The 22541-nt window shown below is 48.2% G+C and overlaps 1 protein-coding gene across 5 annotated transcripts; it reads right to left on the bottom strand.

Annotated features, from left to right (window-relative positions):
- Positions 1 to 1745: 1745 nt before the first annotated feature.
- On the bottom strand, positions 1746 to 14520 carry LOC108164975. Of its 5 annotated transcripts, XM_033394404.1 has the most exons (9): positions 13758 to 13861; positions 13018 to 13074; positions 8537 to 8601; positions 7534 to 8462; positions 7383 to 7472; positions 6388 to 7312; positions 6148 to 6243; positions 2007 to 6010; positions 1874 to 1950 (listed from the first exon to the last, which is right to left on the bottom strand). In XM_033394404.1, the coding sequence occupies exons 3-8, from the start codon at positions 8598 to 8600 to the stop codon at positions 2178 to 2180; spliced, it is 5937 nt and encodes a 1978-aa protein (XP_033250295.1). In that variant the 5' UTR covers position 8601; positions 13018 to 13074; positions 13758 to 13861; the 3' UTR covers positions 1874 to 1950; positions 2007 to 2177. The 5 variants fall into 5 exon arrangements, with proteins under 5 accessions (XP_017156481.2, XP_033250295.1, XP_017156480.2 ...); XM_017300992.2 differs by having other exon boundaries at positions 1746 to 1947; positions 6148 to 7312; XM_017300991.2 differs by lacking the exon at positions 13758 to 13861 and adding an exon at positions 14353 to 14520 and having other exon boundaries at positions 6148 to 7312.
- Positions 14521 to 22541: the final 8021 nt, after the last annotated feature.

Genomic DNA, 22541 nt, shown 5'->3' with positions numbered 1-22541 from the left:
AATTGTTTATAAATAAATATATATGCCAAGCGAATTTATGAGCCACAATCCCTCAACGTGGCCTTTGTGGTTGTCGTTGTCGTTGTCGTTGCTGTTGCCGTTGCTTTTATTTTGTTTGTTTGGCAATGTGCAGATAAAAGTAATTAACGCCTATTCCGAAATGGTCATACTGAACCAGTTGAAGGGGATGAGGATGGGATGGCGACACAGCAGGAGCGCGAGTCCCAAACAATGGACAGCAGCAGGCAATAATTATTATTGACTTATTGGCCATAATGACATTGCATTTAAAAGAGAGCCCCACCGTCACCGAGCACCGAGCACCGAGCGCCGAGCACCGCACAGCGGACAGTGGACAGTAGACGGTGGAAAACGGACGCGAAAAGTATTTGCATAAAATTTGCATTGACAACAGTTGAAAGCAATTGAAACAATAATTTCGTCATTAATGTGCGACAATCCGATCACCTCCCCAACGCCCCACACAGCCCCTCCACAGACCAAATGGAATCCGACCTCCGCTGAGAGCCATCCGTATGTCCAGCTTCCACCTGCTCCTCCGGTGCCGTGCGGTGCTGTGTGAATTGAAAACGTGCTTATCGCGGTGCATCAGCAATGGACGAGCATTTGTAGAGCATTGGAGCCTGGCTGGGATTGGGATTGGATGACTGCGACTGCGATTGAGATTGCGCGATTGGTATTGGTGTTGGTATTGGGTGTGCTGGCAGTATCCACAGTTGGGTCTGTGTATTTTTCTGCTATTACTCGCACACTGCAATTGTTTAATGCGTTTAATTACATTTGTTGGCTGCCACTTAATGTTTTTATAATTAATAGAATCAATATTGATACTGGCCAGTGACCACGACCGCGACCACGAACTCCAACACAAACCCCGAATGCAACCTCAATCGCTCACCCCACCGCAGCGGCGGTTAATTGTAGATTAAAAATGTAGCCAATGCGGTTGGGGTTCAGGGAAGCGTTAAATTTGTGGTCAAACTGTGGGCTACTGCTACTTGCAAAGCTCTCTCGGGCGGACGGAAAGTGGGCACTCGTACAGAGGCGGGGATCTAAAGAGGAGCCTAGACCAGGGTTCCGTTTCGTTTCTGATAGGCAGCCTCCACTGTGCTGAGGCTCATAACAATGGCGCTTTGTTTACCCTTTAATTTTTTATTTGTTTCGTATTTGCTTTGACTTGTGCATTTAATTACATTCACATTCAAATTCCCCCTGTGAGTGCAGCGCATGGCACACATGAAAGCGGGCGTAAGCATGCATGCCAAATTCACGGATGCGGGACCACCACATCCTCCCGGTCCGCGGTGTGGAGTGGAGTTCCGCCAGAGAGGGTCCCGTGGACGCTTTAAAATGCAAGCAGCGTAAAAGATTAGCCCGATTAGTTCAGCTCGAGGGCATTCCCAGCCGAGCCAAGTCATTGCATCGGAAATTCCGTCCGCGAGTTCAAAGGGTTCAAAGTTTTCTTCCACACTTTTCCTGGCGAGGGTTCCACTTGAGAACTCCATGGCGTAAAAAGATATTTCCTTGTATGGGTGGTGAGGGGTGTCACCACCCCACCAAACGTGAAACGTGTTCATCATCTCGTTTCGCTCCTTTCGTTCCGCATACGCGTAGGATAATCATACGAAATAGTACAGAATCTGAGCCCGAGTAATACGCGACATGCAATTCCCGCTCCGTTATATGAATATGAAATGATTCACCATTAAGTGGAGAAGAAAAAGAGATGAATGGTTTGTTAGTGGCTAGGTGTCTTGTGTTTATTCTAAAGGCTTGCAAATGTTTCGATACATTAATACATTAATATAAATACAAATTTACACAAATTTAGATTCTTTTGAACAGTCTTGAGTGTCGATTGTGGATCAGGTCCCTGGTGCCAGTCTCAAAGGTTGGATCTAGCTGATCTTGCTTGTTTTTTTGTCGCTGCTGAAATTTATTATCGGAGTTGGTATAGAGTTAAACAAAAGAGCTCAAGAACTTACCTATGGTGGGTAGTGCACCAGATAAAAAGGCATATTGTGGTACGAGTCCAAATGGAGATACAAAAACTACAAACAAATTTTGAAAATAAACTTAAAAATATAGTAACCCGCTTTAGTAAGCTCGCTTTGTTGTTCAGTCTGTAGATGTTAAGTTTTGGTTTAGACGTGTCTTTACTGGGATGGGATATCTTTTTTAGCCGTGGAATCTTCTGTGGAGTCTTGAGTGCAGTTTCCATTTACTGCTTTATCCATGTTGGTATTTTCTTCCGGCGGAGTAAATCTCTCGCTTGAGGATTCGTCAATGCTGTTCCCATATTCTTCGGTCTTCGAAGGCATTCGAGTCAAGTCCAGAGCAATGTTGCTATTCTCTTCCTGCAACGCTAGACCCATCGGAATTGAGTTCTCCCTGGAGTGTTCATCAATATGGCTTTGCTCTGCTGACTCCTCACTGGCGGCTTGATCAATGCTGTAATGATCTCCCCCAATCGTCTGGTCTAGTGGGCTGTCAGTAGTGATATCCACTGGGGATTCTGTTCCGGTATCGGTGCTTATCATAGATCCGTTGAAAAGAGATGGGTTGTAAAGCGTCCCGTCAACTGTGGTTGCGGTGGCGAAGGGTTCGTTAATATCAGTGCTGCTCCAATCTTCTTCCATCGTCGAAGGCACTAAGGTCAAGCTCAGATCAATGCTGCTCCCATCTTCTTCCATCGTCGAAGGCACTAATGTCAAGTCCTGATCAGTGCTGCTCCAATCTTCTTCCATCGTCGAAGGCACTAGAGTCAAGTCCAGATCAATGCTGCTCGCATTTTTTTCAATCGTCGAGGACACTAATGTCAAGTCCTGATCAATTCTGCTCCCATCTGCTTCCGTCGTCGAGGGCATTAGAGTCAAGTCCTGATCAACGCTGCTACCATATACTTCAATCGTCGAAGGCACTAATATCAAGTCCTGATCAATGCTGCTCCTATATTCTTCCGTCGTCGAAGGCATTAGCGTTAAATCCGGAACAATGTTGCTATCCTTTTCCTGCAACGCCAGACCCATTGCAATTGAGTTCTCCCTGAAGTGTTCACCAATATGGCTGTGCTCTGCTGACTCCTTACTGGCACCTTGATCAATGCTGTAATGATCTCCCCCAATCGTCTGCTCTATTGGGCTGTCAGTAGTGTTGTTCACTGGGGATTCTGTTTTGGTATTGGTGGGACCGTTGATATCCAGGTATTCTGTGCCGGTGATGGATCGTTCTTCCTCAGTCGTCCAGCTAGAAGAGATGGTTCTGGGCGAGGACTCTGTGCTTAAGATGATCTCGTCACTTGAGGATGGATCACTACCACTCTGCTCCTCTTCAAACACCGGCAGGAGCATTGGGTCAAGATGGGTAGAATTGACTGGAGATTCTGTTGCGGGGGCGATTGGTCCGTCGATATCTGGAATTACGATTGCTTCTACGACACCTACGTCCATATCCAATGGCAATCCCGGACTCAAGCCAAAGCCCAAGTTTGTGTTGAAATTTTCCCTCGAGGGAGGTTGCACAGTCCCGTTCAAATTCAAAATATTTAGGTTGTGCAAGTGCGCCATTTGGTAGAAGATCCGACGCATAGGCGACCGATCCGGACGCAATGGCATCCCCATTCCATTTCGTGGGGGAATCAGAAACGGTAGTGACATCTCGGCACCCATGAACACGTTGTTTTCGCTACGATCCGTTTCAGGCATTAACATGACAATGGGCCTGGGAAGGGGCATGTGAGGTACTGGTATTGGTATTGGAATCGAAGGATTCGTAGAGATGTCGGGTTGCACGGCATCGTTGCTTGCGCCACGATAATTTTCCGGGATCGCCATGGCATTGTGCGTGGAACTAAGCATGGGAAGCGGAAGTGGGGCTATTATTCTTGTGGCTTGCACGAAAAATTCTCTCTCGCCTGTATTATTGGACACAACAGCGATATGGGATTGGGGATGCGGAAGCGGAAGCGGGATCATGGACATTTCATCTATCACCATGTTATTGGATTCGGGAATGGGCAACGGAGCCGGTATTGGCCCCGGTATCAGCAGACTACTCGGTTGCATGAAAACGGCGCTGAGATCAGTTTCAGACATTTCCATTGGACGGGGCATAGGCATCAGCATCGGCAACATATTATTTAATCGCATGACATTGGATTCAGCAGTTGGTGTTGGAAGCGGCATCCGCATCATACGATTTATGGGACTGGGGTTTTGCGGGGCTCGCATGAACACGTTGGAATTGGAAGTTGTAATCGGCAAAGGCATCGAGGACGTCATCTGCATTGGATCCGAAGTATAATTAATGTTCGATCCCACATGTCGATTTTCATTCTGATTGCTGGTAATGTTATCGTTTGGATCGGGCAGGTAGTTCAAGTTTCGCAGATTGCTGAGTATGTTGATGCAGTCGCCTTCTGTGGTGGCAGTTGGGCTAATTCTGCGTGGATTTATGTCGTGTATGGTGAAATTGATGCCCCCAAAGCTGGGGCCGATGAACTCTTCGCTGCGATCCAAAGTAGGAGGAGAGTGCCAGGTTGGGCGAGTCCCCATACTTTCTCCAGCTACAGAGTCCTGACCGCTCACTAGTCTTGCCGGAACAACGGACCCCGCCACCTGGGTCGGTGATGATTGCGGCTCATCAATGACGGTCGGCGGCACATTGGCGCAGGGCAGCATATTCCGATTCGGTTGCTCCATCTGAGGAGAGTCGTGCCCTGTGTTGTTCGTCGGTACAGAGATCGGCTCAAGTGGTACGGGAACGTTCGCTGGGGTGGCAGGAGTGGCCCGCGGGGGGGGATTAGATTCTTCCGAGTTGTCGTCCCCACTGACGGTGCGTACGGCGTAGCCCATGAACCGTGTACCATCGAGATTCACGTTGGCAGGGGTACCTTCCTGGCTGCGAGACTCTCCTTCGGCCTGCGTCTGCTGGTCTGTTGGCTTATTGTTGTCGGAGGCACAAACAGAACTCTTCTCGTTGGTGTCTTTGCTCGAGCTCACGTTGTCGTCGATCTGGTGATTGGTATTACTGACTGGAATATGCTGGATTGTGATCACCCCACTGAAAGATCCTGGGCAGATCCCATCCGACCCTGCGCTTTCGCTGGCCCCGGCAGCGATTTCCACTATGGCGGTGTCGTTACACTGCTCTATGGTCTCGACGTTGTCGGACATCCGTAGTGTTAGAATTACCTCGCCATCTAACATTGGTTCTACTCCCACTACGGTGTCCGAGTCCGAATTCGCTTCGGAAGTCAAATCCGAGGTGGGGTCTTCTTCCACAGGTGGGTTAGGTGGCGTTTGGAAGCGTTGGCGATGGTGGTCGCGTTTCTTGTTGGTGGAATGTCCGCTGTATGATCCATGTCTGGTCTGTTCTCCATTGAAGGGGCCGTGGCCGTGGCCGTGGCTGGAACGGTAACCAAAACGGTGACCACTAGCGTTCATCCAAGGATCTGGATAAAGCATCGGTCTGCCCATTGAAGGTGGAGCCCAAAATGGATGTCCACAGAATGAATGATAAATAATGGGTGGTGGCTGCATGTGAGGGCTCGGATGATTCGGCTGCACATTAGGATCCATGTAAGGATATAAGTACACGATGTTGTTCATGTATGGGTCATGGTAGGGATAGAGAGGGAGATTCGCGATGGAGTTCATTTGTGCATCCGTGTTTAATGGCACAGGTGGCGGAGCCATGTGCGGGTACATATTTGCATGCGTTGACGGATGCATCTGTGGCGGCATTGGTCCAATTATCGGGGGAGGGAAATTCATTTGTTGATTCGTAAATGTCGGACCAGGCGGATACATATGCGGTGGCATTTGCTGTAGCTGATACATGTTCGCGTTCGGATTCGAATTCAAACTCGAACTCGGATGCATGTTGATGTTGATGTTGGGATATCCATATGGCGCTTGGGTAGCCGGCGCTTGCCCAAAAGGAGGATAGGGTGGAGGCATCTGATGAGGTTGCGGAGGCGTGTCACCAGCTGCAGGCAGAAAGAGGTGCAACGTGGCATATATTAGCATACATATATGAGATAATGTAGTTACTAAGTCTTATATATATATACACGTACACATGCGCACATGTGCGCATCAGGTTGAAATCTCAAAAGATACTTACCATACGGCCATCCTGTTAGTGGTACGGGCCATGCACCAGCTCCAAGTCCTAGTCCTGCCGTAGGTACGACGCCTGCTGCAGGTCCAAGTCCTGCACCTGGTGCGAGTCCTGCCCCGGATGCCATATCTGCTCCAGGTCCGAATCCAGCCCCAGTTACAAGTCCTGCGCCAGTTCCAAACCCTGCTGCAGGTCCAAATCCTGCTCCAGGTACGACGCCTGCTGCAGGTCCATATCCTGCACCTGGTGCGAGTCCTGCCCCGGATGCCATATCTGCTCCAGGTCCGAATCCAGCCCCAGTTACAAGTCCTGCACCAGTTCCAAACCCTGCTGCAGGTCCAAATCCTGCTCCAGGTACGACGCCTGCTGCAGGTCCATATCCTGCACCTGGTGCGAGTCCTGCCCCGGATGCCATATCTGCTCCAGGTCCGAATCCAGCCCCAGTTACAAGTCCTGCGCCAGTTCCAAACCCTGCTGCAGGTCCAAATCCTGCTCCAGGTACGACGCCTGCTGCAGGTCCAAGTCCTGCACCTGTTGCGAGTCCTGCCCCGGATGCCATATCTGCTCCAGGTCCGAATCCAGCCCCAGTTACAAGTCCTGCGCCAGTTCCAAACCCTGCTGCAGGTCCAAATCCTGCTCCAGGTACGACGCCTGCTGCAGGTCCATATCCTGCACCTGGTGCGAGTCCTGCCCCGGATGCCATATCTGCTCCAGGTCCGAATCCAGCCCCAGTTACAAGTCCTGCGCCAGTTCCGAACCCTGCGGCAGGTCCAAATCCTGCTCCAGGTCCAAAAATATGATCAGTATATCCAGGTCCGCAGGACCCTTCTCCAGGTCCGAGTCCTGCGGTTTGTCCGTATCCGGCGGTTTGTCCGTATCCTGCTCCAGGTGCGAATCCCGTGCCCGGCTCAAGCCCTGCCCCAGCTCCAAGTTCTGCTCCAGGAGTTCCTGCTCCAGTTTCGGATGCAAAGTTCAGGATCGGTTGTAGTGGCGATACATCACCCAATGGAGCGAGACGCAGCCCGTTCGGGGTCATTTCAAACAATGGCGGTCCCGTGAATGGACCAGCTTCGGGACGACATAGCGGCGGGATCCCCGGAAAGCCCAATAGCATGCAGAGGCAATCGTACTCTGTCTGTGTGGTGGCGTCCTTCTTGCTGCAAAGAGCCTATGAGGGAGGAGGAGGAACCCCTTAGAAAACCCCCTCAAGTTTAGATTGTCTACAGATTGATTCTTACTCTGATTAGGGCCAAGTCCTCGGGCGTCAGACTGTGTGGATGGCTGGAAGGCAGTTCAAGGCCGTCGCCCTCCCATGGTCGCTGAGCATGCTAAAAGAGGGGGTTGGCAATCGTTAAAGGTAATTATTCCTGTATGATGGTGGCCACTTACGAACGGCAGGAACAGGCTGGGATGCAGTGGCCCACTGTTGATGATGGTAGAGGTGTAGGCGGCGATCTGCTCGGGTGTCATCTGGCTGAAGCGGCCGCCAAGCAATGGCTTCAACAAGTCGTTGGCGCGCACCATCAGATTCCGCAGCGTTCCTATGAACTCCTCCCGCCTTACGTCCCAATTGTCTAACTGCGCGACAAATTCCTCAAAGGGGGGATAGTACGCCGTCGCCGTAGCCGTCGGCGGCGTTATCGAGGACTGCGGCCTCGCTGCTGGCATCCTTGGATCCACCCAAGCGGCGTTACTCGAGGACTCGTTTTGCAGGTTCCTAAGGAGCTTGGCGCAGTACTCTTCGGTGGGATCAGTACGGGGTACTGCGGATAAGGGCAGTGAGTGATCGCCATCTGTCGAGTATCGCGTGCGAGTAGGAGCCGGAGAAGCCAGCTCTGGACGGACTGGCGCCGGTAGAGTAGCATTTGCCCAGCGCGGCTCTCTTTCCGGACTTAAGAGGTGGCGAGTAATCGGCAAGCAGGGATTCGTGACTCTAATTGTTTGGGCCCGTGAATTGTGGCCCGATGGTTGGGCACTTGGGTTGTCATTTCGTACGCCCGTCGACTGGGCACGTGGAAAGATGTTACTTAGACCACCGCTCGACTGGGGGTAGTTGTTCGGGCCTCCGCTCGACTGGGGGGCTCGTGGACCATCGCCCGACAAGGCGGCGGAATCGAAGAAGCTAGACATGCCGGTAGTCCGCTCCTGGTGGCGGTTCTGTGCATGTATAGCCGCATTCCTCCCGTTCTCCTGCGGCTTATGGGCCTGGGCCAGCAGCTGGGCCGCGTATGAGCCGGCGGGATAGAACGACGGGGCGTAGGGCGACATCTGCCCACTGGACTCTGTGGTCCCGAGGAGTGATGGACGAGAGTTGTCTGCTGGGTTTAGCATTAGATTATTAGAATATTAGATGTTAGATGAGATGTATGAATCTGGACACGTGGATACTGACTTGTTGCTCCGGCGCCTGGGTTGGTTGACCAGTACGAAAAAGAGCTGTCCACCGGTTGAGTCATGCTAAGGAATAAAGAGGATAGGAAATCGGAATGGTTTCATTACCCAACATCGGCTGAATGCGATACGCGTCTGCTCCTGTTTAAAGGAATTTACGCACAGCCTCAAACGTGCCTCGCATTAGAAATCGCCCTTTACGATACTCTACTTTGTAAGGCAATGCCACAGACACCCTGCCTCTCAAGAGGGGCACTGATGCTGTGAAACCATTTTTGCAATTATTTCAAATATTTTTCAGCACGGCTTGGAAACGGCGACGTGCCGACATCGAGGTGAAGGCCAAAAAAGGAGAAAAGGACCGATGGCAAGTGGACCGATGGCAAACCCTTTTGTTTTCCATCTTGCGCCAAAATATTTTTCTACATTTTATTTTGCGCATATTTTTTACTGCCTTGGCGCGAAATTAGCGTGAAGAAGCAGCATAGAGCGGAGCAGAGTGGAGTGTGGAGTGGAGCGGGGGAGGAAAAAAGGCAGCAAAGATAAACTTTAAATAAAACATGGCACACAAAGGGGTGCCGCCGTGCTGCGGGAGGTGTGAAGAGAGACCAAAGCGGAGGCAGACGCAGACAGCCATAGAGACGGAGCAAACGGAGAACACGGGCAAACGTCGAACGGTGGCGGTGGCGGTGGCGGCCGCCGAGACCGCAATTCAAATAAAATCCTTTAGGGCTTTTGACTTTTAACTCATCCGTTTAACGAGCGCTCATGTTCGTGAGGAGCGGAATATGCAATCCTGCTTGGGGGCTTGGGGAATGGGGCGGGTTCGAGGCCAGGACAGCACCCTTGACACCTACACACACACACACGCACACATGCGAGACAGGAAAGAGAGCCCAGCACGTCGTCGTCCGTGCAACTGTGGAGCTGCAAAGGATAACAAAACGCGAAACAAGCAGAACCCGTGCAGAGTAGCCGGGGAAAAAGCGACTTGGCAAAGCTCTCTGGGGGGGGGGGGGGGGTGCCGCTGCTGACACATTTGAAAAGACTTTCACGGACAGCTAGGGCATGTGGCTGGCCGACTTCGACCGAAAATATCCAAGCCAAAACGATTTACAATTTTTATGAGCCCTTTGGCGGGGAATATCTGAATCTCCACTGTTGTGATTGTATTTGTCACTATCCCTGGTCCCGGGTATCCCATGCCCCACGCCGCATGCCCAACACAATAAGCCAAATCGATTGATGGCAATTGCCATCATCCAGGCCACTTTTTGAATTGAACAATTGGCACTCGGAGCCATTGTCGGAATCGGAATCAAAATCAGATTCGGCAAGGCAGCAGCAGTCTCATAAACATGAGTCGCGGATGAGGATGCGGATGCGGACCCGTGAGAAAAGGATGCGCAGAGGCGTCGAAGGCACCACTTAAATATGCAATCAGTTCCCCACCTTCTTGTTCTCCTTCTCCGAGATGGGAGTGGCTCTCCCAGCCAGTTATTTCGACATTTATTAACTGGCAAATACACTTGTCAGGGCAGACGCCTCAGAAAGTATGCTTCGTTTAATAAATTGAGCGTTTTACGCAATTTATGCGCCTGATTTGACATTAATGTGGCCTGAACAGAGACCCGCCCACGCCTCACACCCACACATGCATAAATAACTGCGCCCACATGTATGTTTATTTACATGAGCCCCTCCCCTGGCCTCATGCCTCATGCCACAGCGCTGCCCTGCCTTTCGACGTCTCCAGCCGTGGGGCATCTTCATCTTCTTTTCAGCTTCGTTTTTATTTATGACAACATCTGTCCCGGTAACTTCCTCTCTTGCCACAATGTGTGTGTCTCACTGTGTGTGTGTGTGTTGGGGCGTTAACGTACATGCCGCGCACACATCATTAATCATTTTAACAGCCCGCACATTCTAGCAACTCCTTTCCACGTGTGTCTGTCTGTCTGTCTGTCTGTCTAACTGACTATCCGGAAAGTGTTTGTCTAGTTACCGAGCTCGTGCCGAACGCGACTTAGCGCTCTCTTTATGTCCATAAACTTTGACTATTAAAGTGCGAAAAAGTGATCAGAGCCAGCCAGGTGGATGAAGGTGCTCCCGCTCTACATCCTCGATTCCAACTGCATGATTCCCGATCTCTTGATGCTCTCTCTTGTCACACGTAGTTTCTGATTTAAAGCTGGTCCCGCTCAGCCTCTGAGCCGCCTCACAGTTAACGCTGTGCCCCCACCAGCTGGCTGGGGCTGCCACAAGGCAATCCCCAGTTGCCAATCAAAGTCAAAGAGTTGAAAACTCTCAGACGCAGCAATAATTCACGTATGCTGGCTAATAAATTAGAGAGAATGCTGCCCGAGCGCATCAAAGGATAACTTTTGGTAACCCCCAGTGCCCCCCGCCCCCAACCTAACACCACCTTTTCCCCATTTCCATTCCTGCCTCACACTTAATACGCACACACACACATTTGGAAAGACATTAACCTGGCGAATAATCAGCCGTAAATATTTTATACGTGGAGCAAGCGTCACAGCTTTGTGAAGCATTCCATTCCCCGCTGGATGGGACACCGATGCGTGGCATGCCTCTGTTGTGCGCCACAGAAATCTCTAGGCCCATAGAGCTCTCCACCTCCACAGCCATACACATAGATGTATGGATGGATAAATGAGCAGCGCAGCGCCTTTGAGCGGCTTTGCTGGTCACTCTCTTCCGAGAAGATGAACATGATGTGCGGCGGGGAGGACTATGGCGATGGCGATGCGGCTTACGATAAGAAACCAACAAATAGAAATGAATGTCAATGGCTAATCAAAATAAATGCCTGAGACGGCTCCCAGGGGGTGCGGCAGAAGAGAGAGAGAAGGAAAGGGAGTGGAGGAATGTGACAAATGCTGAGCTTAGCAAAGAAAGGACTCAAGGATGGGAGCTCGGAGTCTATGTCCGTGACAGTGCTACAGAGGACATTTCGAAAAGCGGACAAGTTAAAGTTGGATCTCATCCTAAGAATAGCTCTACATTCCATTCCACTCTTCAATCTCCTTTTTGCCCTCCGCTTGCCCTAGAAGGGTGATGGTCCGGTCCATAAATTTATTTTGCTTCGCTGCACATGCAAATGTCCAACTTTCCAAATGTCCGAGCGTCCTAATGAGCGGAGAGCGAGGACTGGGGTCTCAGCTCTCGGCTCTTGGCAAAAACACAGCACACAATGAGTCCTTAAAGATTAATTAATCTTTTGGTGCCACATGCGGCCGCCGTCGAGGTCGAGTCGGGGATAACGCTGGAGCTGTTGGCTGATGCCACAAACAACCGTTACACAGGACGTGCGTACGTGTGCGTCGACTGACCATTGTCCTGCATCCTTTGGCTTTGGCTTTGCCTCTCGTTTCTGTTTTAAGCTAATGACACAAAACGCCAAAAAGGATGCGAGTCGGCCGCAGGGAGCGGACTGGGCAGGAGGGGTTAATTTTGCAGCCCGGGCCTCGTCCTGGCTGGGCTTATCTTCTGCTTTTGAAGAAATAATTAATGACCTCGTTTTTGCCACTGTGCCACACGGGGCAGACAGGGCCAACAGCTCCAGCAGGGCAGGCAGGACTGGCGAGCAGCACTTGGCCACAGTGGCAGGCCATTAAAAATCGTTTATTTCGATTTGATTTAATCCAAAATAGATTGCTCTGTCCTGGCCTGTCCCATCCCCATCCCCATCCCCATCCTCTCCACTCCGGACGGATGGTGCGGTCAATTTATGCACTCAATTTGCAGCGGGGGCAAGGATGCACAGCAGCATGAGCTGGAGCAGGCTCTGGGGCTGGCGCATTTATAAATTTCATTGGTTAATCCTTATTTTCGCATTAAGCGCGAGTCTCCACTCGACACAGGACTCAGACTACAGGCACACACAGGAGGCAGGACGCAGGAGTGCTGGCGACCGCGACCGCGTCAGCCGCCGCTATGCAAATGTTACATTGTCCTGTTGCACCACCAACCTCTTCCTCATCCGCAACCATCCCAAGCCCATCCCATACCATCCCCCGGTGGCAATTAAACTAATCGCACGCAGGGTTTAAAACGCGATTTGTGGCGTCGATTGCCAATTGCGGGATCGCAGGAGGAGAAGGAGCCAGAGGGATCGGGTGGATTGCCCTTTTGGCGATTTTGCGATTTGCCGCAAAATTTATTTAACCGACAAGCAAAAATCCTCCAATCCCCGCCGAATCCCCTATCCCTTATCCTGATCCGCTGACATGCTCTCTAAATGTCATTTAAACTGTTTGGATTTGCCGCCGTTTCTGTTCTGTTTAGCGGTTTTTGCGGCCACCACTTTGGGAAGCTGCTGCCTAATGCAAATGTTTAGTTACGGTTACGCGTGGCCAGACAGACGGAGACACAGAGACACAGAGGCAGAGAGGCAGAGGGGCAGAGAGAGAGCCGTCAAAGAGTGCAATAGTGAGGACTAACGACGGGGAGACTCACCTGGAAAAAGCGCTTGAATCTGATCAGTCTTCCGTTGTTTCGTCGTTTAATTTCCTCCTGAAAACAAAATTCAGATACGACAATTAGTTGAAACTGAGTCTAAATTATCAAAAATGTGACATTCAACTTTCAATGCACAATTTCTGCAAGGCCTACTACAGGGCAGTATTTTATGCCGATATTTCAAAAAACATTGTAAGCACTGACATACTTTTCATGCAAAACGATTTTCTTCGCACACACTCACACATATACAAAGACACACGCTATGTGGATTTCTTCCACACTCGAGCGCTGAGCGATCCTCGCCAGTCGGACCCTACTCGCCTCTCCGTTAATTCTTGAAATACACACACCAAGACGCTTCGAATTTTGTGTTCAAAATTCGCTTTTCATAGACACATGCACGTACACTTATTCGTATATATACACTCTTGTACGCTTGCCAGCACGCTGTCACATGCATTGAACATACAAGTTCACTTGCACACATACGCATGCATTGAAACACGCAAGACTTTTGTGTGGAAAAAGCTGTAAGCAATTGCCGTTCCCTTCCGCTTCGCTCCTTTTCAACGCGATCCCTGGGCATCCAGGAAGACACGCCACGAAACGCCTTTTTGTCGGAAGACAGACGGACATTTCTACGAATCGCAGAGATTTTGCAGGTTAAAATCTCTACTTATTCACACACATACGTACACACAACAAAAAAAAAAGAGAAGAAAATAAAAACTCACTCGCTTTTTACAGGGGTGTTTTTTACAAAATAAGATTCACAAATTTACGTTTTTGTTCTTTGCACACCGAAACTCGAAAACTGAATGACTGAAAAAACAAACTGCTGAAAGAAGTCAAGTTTCGGCATTAGGCAAAGCCTACTACTACTAATCTAACCTCAAGGCCGGTGCACTTCACAGTGCTGCCAGATATTTTAGTTTGTATCAGATTAGTGTTCCTCATGTATACTGTCAGAAAATATAAGAGGAAGATGTGATTGATTTACTAGTCGCAGCTTTACAAATCAAAAACAAAATAGGTAAAACCTAATTAAACAACGCATGTGCGCCTCATGGGATATGGGTAACTTGTGAACTGTCTTCAAACCATTTTCAAGCTTCTGAACTGCTTTCACTATTTTAAGAATACGTGATTGATTCACTTGCAATAGCTTCACAGATCCGAAACTACCTATTTCGAATTGTACAAAATTTTGTTTCACTGTTTATATCGGTATGTCGGTATATCCCGAATGCCTCTAAGGTCACTAACCATCCAGTATACTGTATCTTACAACGCTGCCGCTCGTTTTCTTAGAAAATACTCGTGACTTACCAGCAAACAATATTTGTGATTCTTTAAATATCCATTCAATGCTGCATTCTGTGCGTATTCGCTTATTCCTCCATTAAATTATTGTCCAAAAAATATAATCAATCGATTTACACACATGTGTAGCTATAGCTGCTTGTAATAAAGTGAAATAATTCCGGTGTCTAGTATATGACAATAGTCAACAACAGTTTGAAATTATTATCAAAGCTTTGTACAATTGTAAAGGAGAACTCAGGGCAAGCCACAAAGGAATGAAATCTTGTTCATGTTGATTAATGATATCAACGCGGTAGCACGGGAGTGGGACTGTGGTTGGGAGTGGCAGTGGGAGTGGGAGTCCTCTCCAGTCAATGGCCAATTCCCTGGATGCTCTTTAGCCCAAGTCAAAAGGGAAGAATGGCTGCGAGTGGGTGGAGAATCCGTCAAGAATGCGTCAATTTAATTGCGCACGTGACGCTCGCGGGTCATGAATGGCAACAAGGACAAGAGCCATTGCGGGGTGGTGGTGGTGGTTCGGCTGTGGGTATCGGTGTTGCTTCAAGGCCTGCCACGTGACGACATCAGAGAAACTGTCCTGTTCTGTCCTGTCCTGTCCCGTCCTGTCCCGTTCTGTCGCAGATCCCTAGGATCAGCTGCGGATGAGCAGCGGGGCTATTGTAGTTTGTGGCTAATAACGGCCAAGATTCTCTGTTCTTTGGGCCTGATTTGACTTTTCGCAAATTTCATTAAGCAAGATAAATGGTCGGCGATTAACTAGCAGAGAGCAGGCTGTCTCCCCCTGTCCACTCTTTTCCACTCCACCGTTTGCGGTATTTATGCAAAAATTCGATATGGATGCCAAAAGTGCGAGCGGAAACGGAAATCGCACGCACTTTCGTTTGAATACATTTGCTCTCGACCTGGGCCCCGCCCCAGTAAAAGGTTTCGGGTAGAAGAGTGTTTGCAGTTCGTTCTGCATCCCCTTTCCCTACCCCTGCCACTGCCACTGCCGCTGCTCATTGTTGTGCTCCCTGTGACATGATAAATTGCATGAAATTATTTCTCAACTGCTGCTGGCAACCTCAACTTCAGCCGCGTACTCCTGCTGGGTGGAGAGAGGGAGGTGGTTGCTCTGCTGTACTCTGCTCGGGATCGGGGCTAGGGTTGGGGTGGAACCGTGCACGAAATATAGCATTTTATATCGCGGCGATATCTGTGGTATCTGTGAAATGGCATACTTAAAAGTTAATTGTAGCCGAGCGCAAACTTTTGTCGGCAGCGTCGGCGGCTCGCGGGGAACGAATTTGAAATTTATTCAAATTTCGTACAAGCTGCGACATGTTGTAATTCTCTTAGCCGTTTTTGTTCCTTGTCGCTTCGCTGTCTGTCTGTTGTCATTTGTGCTTATCAAGCCCCATTTAGTTGCTGTTGCTGATGTTGTTGTTGTTGTTGTTGCTGCTGCTGTTTGCTTGCCAATTTCTGTGACTTGAAGATTTATCACAGCGAAAGTCAAACGTGATGGATGCGGATGCCAGGGCGGATGTGGATGTGGCTGCGGATGCGAATAGGAGCGCGGTGACAAAACCCGAAACGCGAATTGCAACAGCTGCTGGCGGAATCTCCATCCTCATCCCCATCCCCATCCCCATCCCCACGCTCCGATTCGAGTCGTGTCCCCGACTGGGCCTGCCAAATTGGTCATTAAGTGACACGCAGACAGGCCAATCCTCCACCCTGCGGTGCTGTGGGGCACGGCAGTAGGATGGCTGGGGCACGACACTTGCATTCAGAGACATTTTAATTTTGTCTGTCAGCGGCAGACGACAAACGAGAGCCGGAACCGCAGAGAGTGCAGCGCGGAGGAACATCAGGAGCAGCAGTCAAAATGCAGTCCGCAGCGCTGGCAGACCAAACTGATTTGCAAAAAACGACACCTGACCTGGACCGACCCGATCCGACCCGACCCTGGCACCCGGTATCCAGTTACCCCATCACCGCTCTGCGCTCTGATTTCTACTGCCACAGCCAGTGCGTGGTCGTGACAGGACATGTTGTTGATTTCTAATTTCACGCTGCGTCGTGTGAAAATCAACACCGTTACATTACCTCCACCGTCCACTGTCCACCGTAGAGGAAAGGGTGAATAGGAAATAGGAAAACGGGAGTGGAGTGGAGAGGAGCGGAGCCAAGGGTCGACAAATGGAAAATGCAGCCCGCAGAAAAACGCAGCTAATGAAGCCTAAGCGCTCGGCTTAGCGAGAAGCCTCCCCTTCTCTCCCTTTCCCTCAATCTGGTGTGGCCCCGGATAAGGGAAATGGATTCTCGTCGAGTGCAGCGAAATGGGGACCCCATCAGAGAAGCGCATCTGCTGGATACATCATTCCCCCGCTTAACCCTAAACGATAAACTGGAATGGAATCCACACCCACTCTTACGTCTGGCCGCAATCAATCTGATCCCATCTATCGTCGCCCTGCCGCAAACTACCGTTATGTGGCATACCATTCCTCCCAAAAACTTAAATGGAGAAGGCGGTGACCCAAGCAGGTGGCGAAATTAGCGCGATTTCCGCCGCAAACACACAAGAAATACACATTAAATGGGATCTGCTTCTAAGGGACAGGGCATGGCAGGGACCGAGAGCAAACTATGTATATTCCAGAAAGGAAACCGACATGCGAAGAACAATGGGACCAGGCTCAACTGGCGACCAACTTGGTAAATCACCGAAATCCGCATCTTTAGCATCTTAACGGCCAATTTAGCAGGACGGAACAGGAGGACCAGGAGGGCCAGGGGGAGAACAAGGCCAGAAAGAGAGAAACAACGAAACAACCGAAATTAGACAAAGACTGAGAAGAAAATAATAAAAGATAATAAAACAAACGTAAAGTCTGTGAAAAAGGCAAGGACTCCACGGAAAGACGGGGAGGGAAGGGCGGAAAGGATGGAGCAGCTTGGCCTTGGAACTTCTTGGCAGAATAAAAACACTTTTGGGAACAATAGACAAGCGATATGACACTCACCACCCTACTGCCCTGCTGGAGCAGGGACAAAACTTTTTCCCTGCCGCCTCCCAGGAGGAGCAGGAGCAGGAGGAGGGTGTGGCTGAGTAGCTGGCGGCGGGTGTTTGTCATTTTTTTTGCAATATAGCCAGCCCCTTGAGCTGTGGGTCCTCTTCCATCCTCCCATCCACCATCACCCGCTTCATTATCTATCCAGGGAAGATATCCCCCACGGCAGGACTGAGTTTTTGTTTAATTTTGCGTGCCGCAACGTGCAATTAAACAATGGATACGTCAGAGGCACACAAAAGGAGGCAGCAAGAACACAGGTAGGCCGCCAGCTCAGGGAAAATGCTCAAGAGGTTCCTGTTGGCGACCATGTGGCGCCATTTGATGGTCATGTTGTTAATGTCAATTGGATGACGCTGCTGATGGCTGCTCAGAACGAATCGGCCGTGTGTAGAAATCGGAGCTGAAATCGGAGCTGAAATCGGAGCTAAAAGCTCAGCTGATCTGAGAGCTTTTTTCAGGCAGAATCAGCTTGCAGGTGCGTACATTGTCGGCTGATCTGATTGCTGAAAGCTGAAAGCCACTGCCTCCCTTTGTCCATCTCCTTCAATGGCATCAATAAATATCATTATAATTATTATTATTATATTGTTCATTAATTATTAATTCACAGCACGTACAGTAGCCAGACGGAAGTTTTCTTCGTTTTTTTTTTTTAATTCCGTGTATTTTAACCATATTTCCGTTGTGTTTGTACTCGTATTACTCTTATTTTACGAATTATTATTACATTTTTCAATTATTATTTATTTTGTATAATAATAAAAATTGTGATGTCTTTCGAGCGTTTACTGTACTTGAGGACTTGAGGATTATATTATATTATATTTATTATTGACATATGAAAATGGTAAATAATAATAAAACTTTTTTGCCCAATTTATTGCCTTCCAGAAATTATAGAAATAAAACTATTATTTAAATATTTTTAATAATCCCGCTTATTCCCCAGCGCTGGGTTAACCGTAATTTCGCTTAGCAATATTTTGCAGCCCATTTTCGATCACTTATGAACCAATACACTTGAACAAAATCAGCAATCAGCTTGCTGAAAAAACAAACATGCTTGATCGATCAAACTAAGCTGAGCTGATTTCAGCGAGCTTTTTCAGCTTTCAGCTCAGCTCAGTCTGCAATGTGCGCACTTGCACCGGTGCAGTGTGTTTGTTTTTTCAGAGCTTATCAGCTCCGATTTCAGCTCCGCTTTCAGCTATAGTGTGCGCGAGCCCTAACTCCAATGGGATCAGACTCTTCTTCCGGCGCACAGGTATGACCAGCAAGAGATGGTGCCCCACATAGCGGCTAAATACGCCCAGCAGCTGGAATTCACCTATGATATGGACCATAAAAGAAAAATCAAAGGTCATGATTTCCTTGTTTTCACTTTTCTATCCACTGGTAACTATGCGGATGCCCTCTATCACTACGATAACTAATGGTTACAAAGACGAGGAGACTTAATTAAGGAATATAATTCGTATAATTTAGTATAATAGTATGGTATAGTACTATCACTTTATTATCATATAGAACAGTATTATATGGAAACGAGGTGGAACGTTGTGAGTTGCTGCGGACACCGCAACTCTACATTTATACCCGATACTAAGTCAGTATGGCTCTCCTCCGGCAGACGCCGCTAATCTTAAACGACACGACAAAGAGTGCGTGCGAGAGAGACAGAAAATCAGTCTGAGCGTGACGTCGGGCGCTGCCTAGCCACAGAAAATTGATTTCTTGCTTTTGGCTACAAAAATGATCCGATCTGATCCAGATTCAGCAATATGATAGATATGGTCATTATCTATGATTCTGCGTTTTTAGTTTTCTCGAATGTGCAATATTGTTGATGCAACAGATTTTCGTCCTTTGTGGGGGCGGAAGGGGGTGGGGCGAAGTTTTGAAATATACTTGTAGCAGTGACATATCACAGAGGTCTGGATCAAAAACATCGTTGCTCTAGATCTTATAGTCTACGTTTTATAGTGAGATCTAACAGAAGTGCAGATACCAAATTTGGTTACTCTAGCCTTAATAGTCTCTGAGATTTGTGGATGCCCCAGATTTTCGTCCTTTGCGGGGGCGGAAGGGGTGTGGCGAAATTTGGACACGAAACGGTCAAGGTCCGATATCACAGGAGTGTGGATACCAAATTTGGTTGCTCTGGCTTTTATAGGTTCTGAGATCCTTGAACTCATATTTTGCAATTGGCAAAACCGACCATGAAACCTGTGTGTTAGAGAGAGACAGAGCGAGAAAGAATGAAATTGTTTTCTTGATTCTGGCTATAATAATTATACGATCTGGTTGAGATTTTACACTCTAGAACATATAGTCATGCTCTACGATTCTGCGTTTTTGGTTTTATCGTATCTTTAAAAATGTAGATGCCACAGATTTTCGTCCTTTGTGGGGGCGGAAGTGGGCGGGGCGAAGTTTTGAAATATACTTGTAGCAGTGACATATCACAGAGGTCTGGATCCAAAACATCGTTGCTCTAGATCTTATAGTCTTTGAGCACTAGGCGCTGAAGGGGACGGACAGACGGACGGACGGACGGACGGACGGACAGACGGACAGACAGACAGGGCTCAATCGACTCGGCTATTGATGCTGATCCAGAATATATATACTTTATGGGGTCGGAAACGATTCCTTCTGGACGTTACACACATCCACTTTTACCACAAATCTAATATACCCCAATACTCATTTTGAGTATCGGGTATAAATATCAATATTAAGCTTATTAATAATATTAATACATATTAATAATAAATAGTATCCATATAATATAATACTAATATGTAATTCTAGCGGATTTTTGTTGCACTATAAAATTGTAACTCCAGAGTTCTTAATAACACCAACAGATGGCGCATTTTGGTATATTCTGAGGGTCGACGGTATGTTTTATTTTTATTTTGTGAGTATATTCTAGTATTTAAACAAACGTCCACATCCCCTTCAGATGTCTCTGTTCAAAATTACATCCAATATGTAGTTAATATGTAGCAAATGTGTAGTTATCATGTAAATCAATTCGTTCGCTTGGCCTTTTATTAATATTTAAAATTACCTAGTCCCACTGAAACAATTATTTGTCCCGACGGAAAACAGAAGGCTAGTATAGCCTGGTACCTGCTCGTCCATTTTGAAGTCTGGTTTCATTTTCAGTTTTCCTTCGGCAGTTATATGTACATACATATATCTCTGCCGAACAGCGGCCGATCTCTACGTGGCAAGGATCACCTTGTACGTGTCGTCGAAGTCGGCCAGATCTCCCTCATCGTTTGCTCTCACTTTGACTTCAGGTAGTTTAAAGATACTGCCCGAGATATAGCGCCCCATACTTTTTGCATTGCAAATCTTTGCATGTCTTTTCCTGACCTGAAAAGTCATGGTGTAGTATGCGAGATCGACAGACTGGTTCCTCGCGATCCTGAAATAGATCCTTCCTGAGATATATCACCTTAAAGTTTTTTCTGTACAAAAACTAAAATGCTTGTTTGTTCGTAATTCTATGTCTCGGCTGAACAGCTGTTGATCTGGGCATGGTATATCTTTTCGAGACCGGTAGAGCAGTCGATTGGCACCATTGGGATGTCATTGGAAGGATAAGAAACAGAGGATAAGAAAGAGATGACTTTTTGGAGGCCGAGTACCTGCGATATCTGATGCACAAAACGTTAACCATGTGCAGAGCTGCTAGCTGGACAAACAATTTTTGGCCCAACGCACTTCATTTTTTCAGATCAATTATTGCGGCAGAATGGAACGAAAGCGTATCCATTCAAATAGGTTTATTACATACCATACTCAATATGAATCAAGGTGAATACTCCTTCATAGTCAGAATGGCTTTAAAGTGTGACATATTCTTTTCAAGAATTTTTTTTCGGACAGGAGTCCTTCTCGTGGGAAGTCCCAAGTTCTCAAGTTCCTAAGTTCTCTACTTTATTGTAGGTTTTCCAATTAACCATGGCGGTAGTGGCCGAATGAGGGGTGCAGCCGGGAAACTCATTTCCATTCGCTTTTCCGGAATACGCAATTGAAGGTTTTCCCCATAAATTGCTTCCATTACCGCCCCACTACCGCTCCGTAATGGTGCTGGGCGATCGTTTTGCAATTTTTCGTTTCGCATTTCCGCTGTGCATTTGACGTGCTGTTGCTTCTGCCGCTTGTTGCTTGTTGCCTGTTGCCAGCTCGGCAACGTTTCTCGGCCAACGGCCAACGGAAGCGGGCCAAACAGCGGACAATCACAAAGTCCAAATTCGCATCCAAAGCGTATCAAATGCCAGGTTGGCCAGATTTGGACAGGTTGCCCAATGGCTAAGTGCCAGAAATCCAAAAACGAGCGACGTGTGCATTCCAATGTCCAGCACTTTGCCTACGCCGAATACGCCGCCAACGATGGGGCGCTGTTCCTCCTCCTCCCTTGATCCCTGAGTACGGCCCACAGAGCACGGCCTTGCGAGTACCCCTTCCAGTACTATCCATTCAACTTTCGGTATAATCGGTATTCGGCATTCACCATTCAGCATTTTCCATTCTCCATTCAATTGCTGTGGCGCTATTTTTGATTCATTGAGCAATTGGAATCACGTCCTCACAAAAAAAAAAAGAGAAGAGCCGCATTCAGGCGGCGAAAATATATACTCGTTTTCGACACCGATCCCCACACCGAATGGATATGCGATATGGAATTATGGATTAATAGATTTATGGACAGCTGCCTGTGGTGGTGGTGCCCCCACTACCGCAGATGCCTCTTAGCGCTAATGCTCACTTCCTTCCGCTTTCGTTCTTTACGACTTATCAGTTTCAAGTGCGTCTTCATCTGCATCTGCCTCTGCCTCTGCATCGAGCAGCTGTGACAATGCAGTCACCGCAGCACGTTGCATGTTAAAAATACATACCCTAAATGAGTGTGGCATGTGCCACAGCACTCACGCAGCGGAGAGCTGCTGAAATCCGACCTGACGGCGCCTCTAAGAATGGAAGATACAGATTACAGATTACATTCCAGATCATGGCGGATTATTTGGAATGGAATGGGTTTCGGGTAGCACCCACTCCTACACCCTATCCCTATCCTTCAGATATACAGCACCACTCTGCATTCTCTCCATTTGC

Source organism: Drosophila miranda, chromosome XL (assembly GCF_003369915.1).
Source record: "Drosophila miranda strain MSH22 chromosome XL, D.miranda_PacBio2.1, whole genome shotgun sequence".
Classification (NCBI taxonomy): Eukaryota; Metazoa; Arthropoda; class Insecta; order Diptera; family Drosophilidae; genus Drosophila; species Drosophila miranda.
The sequence above is the reverse complement of the archived record's forward strand: the minus strand, read 5'-3'. Positions and strand labels throughout refer to the sequence as shown.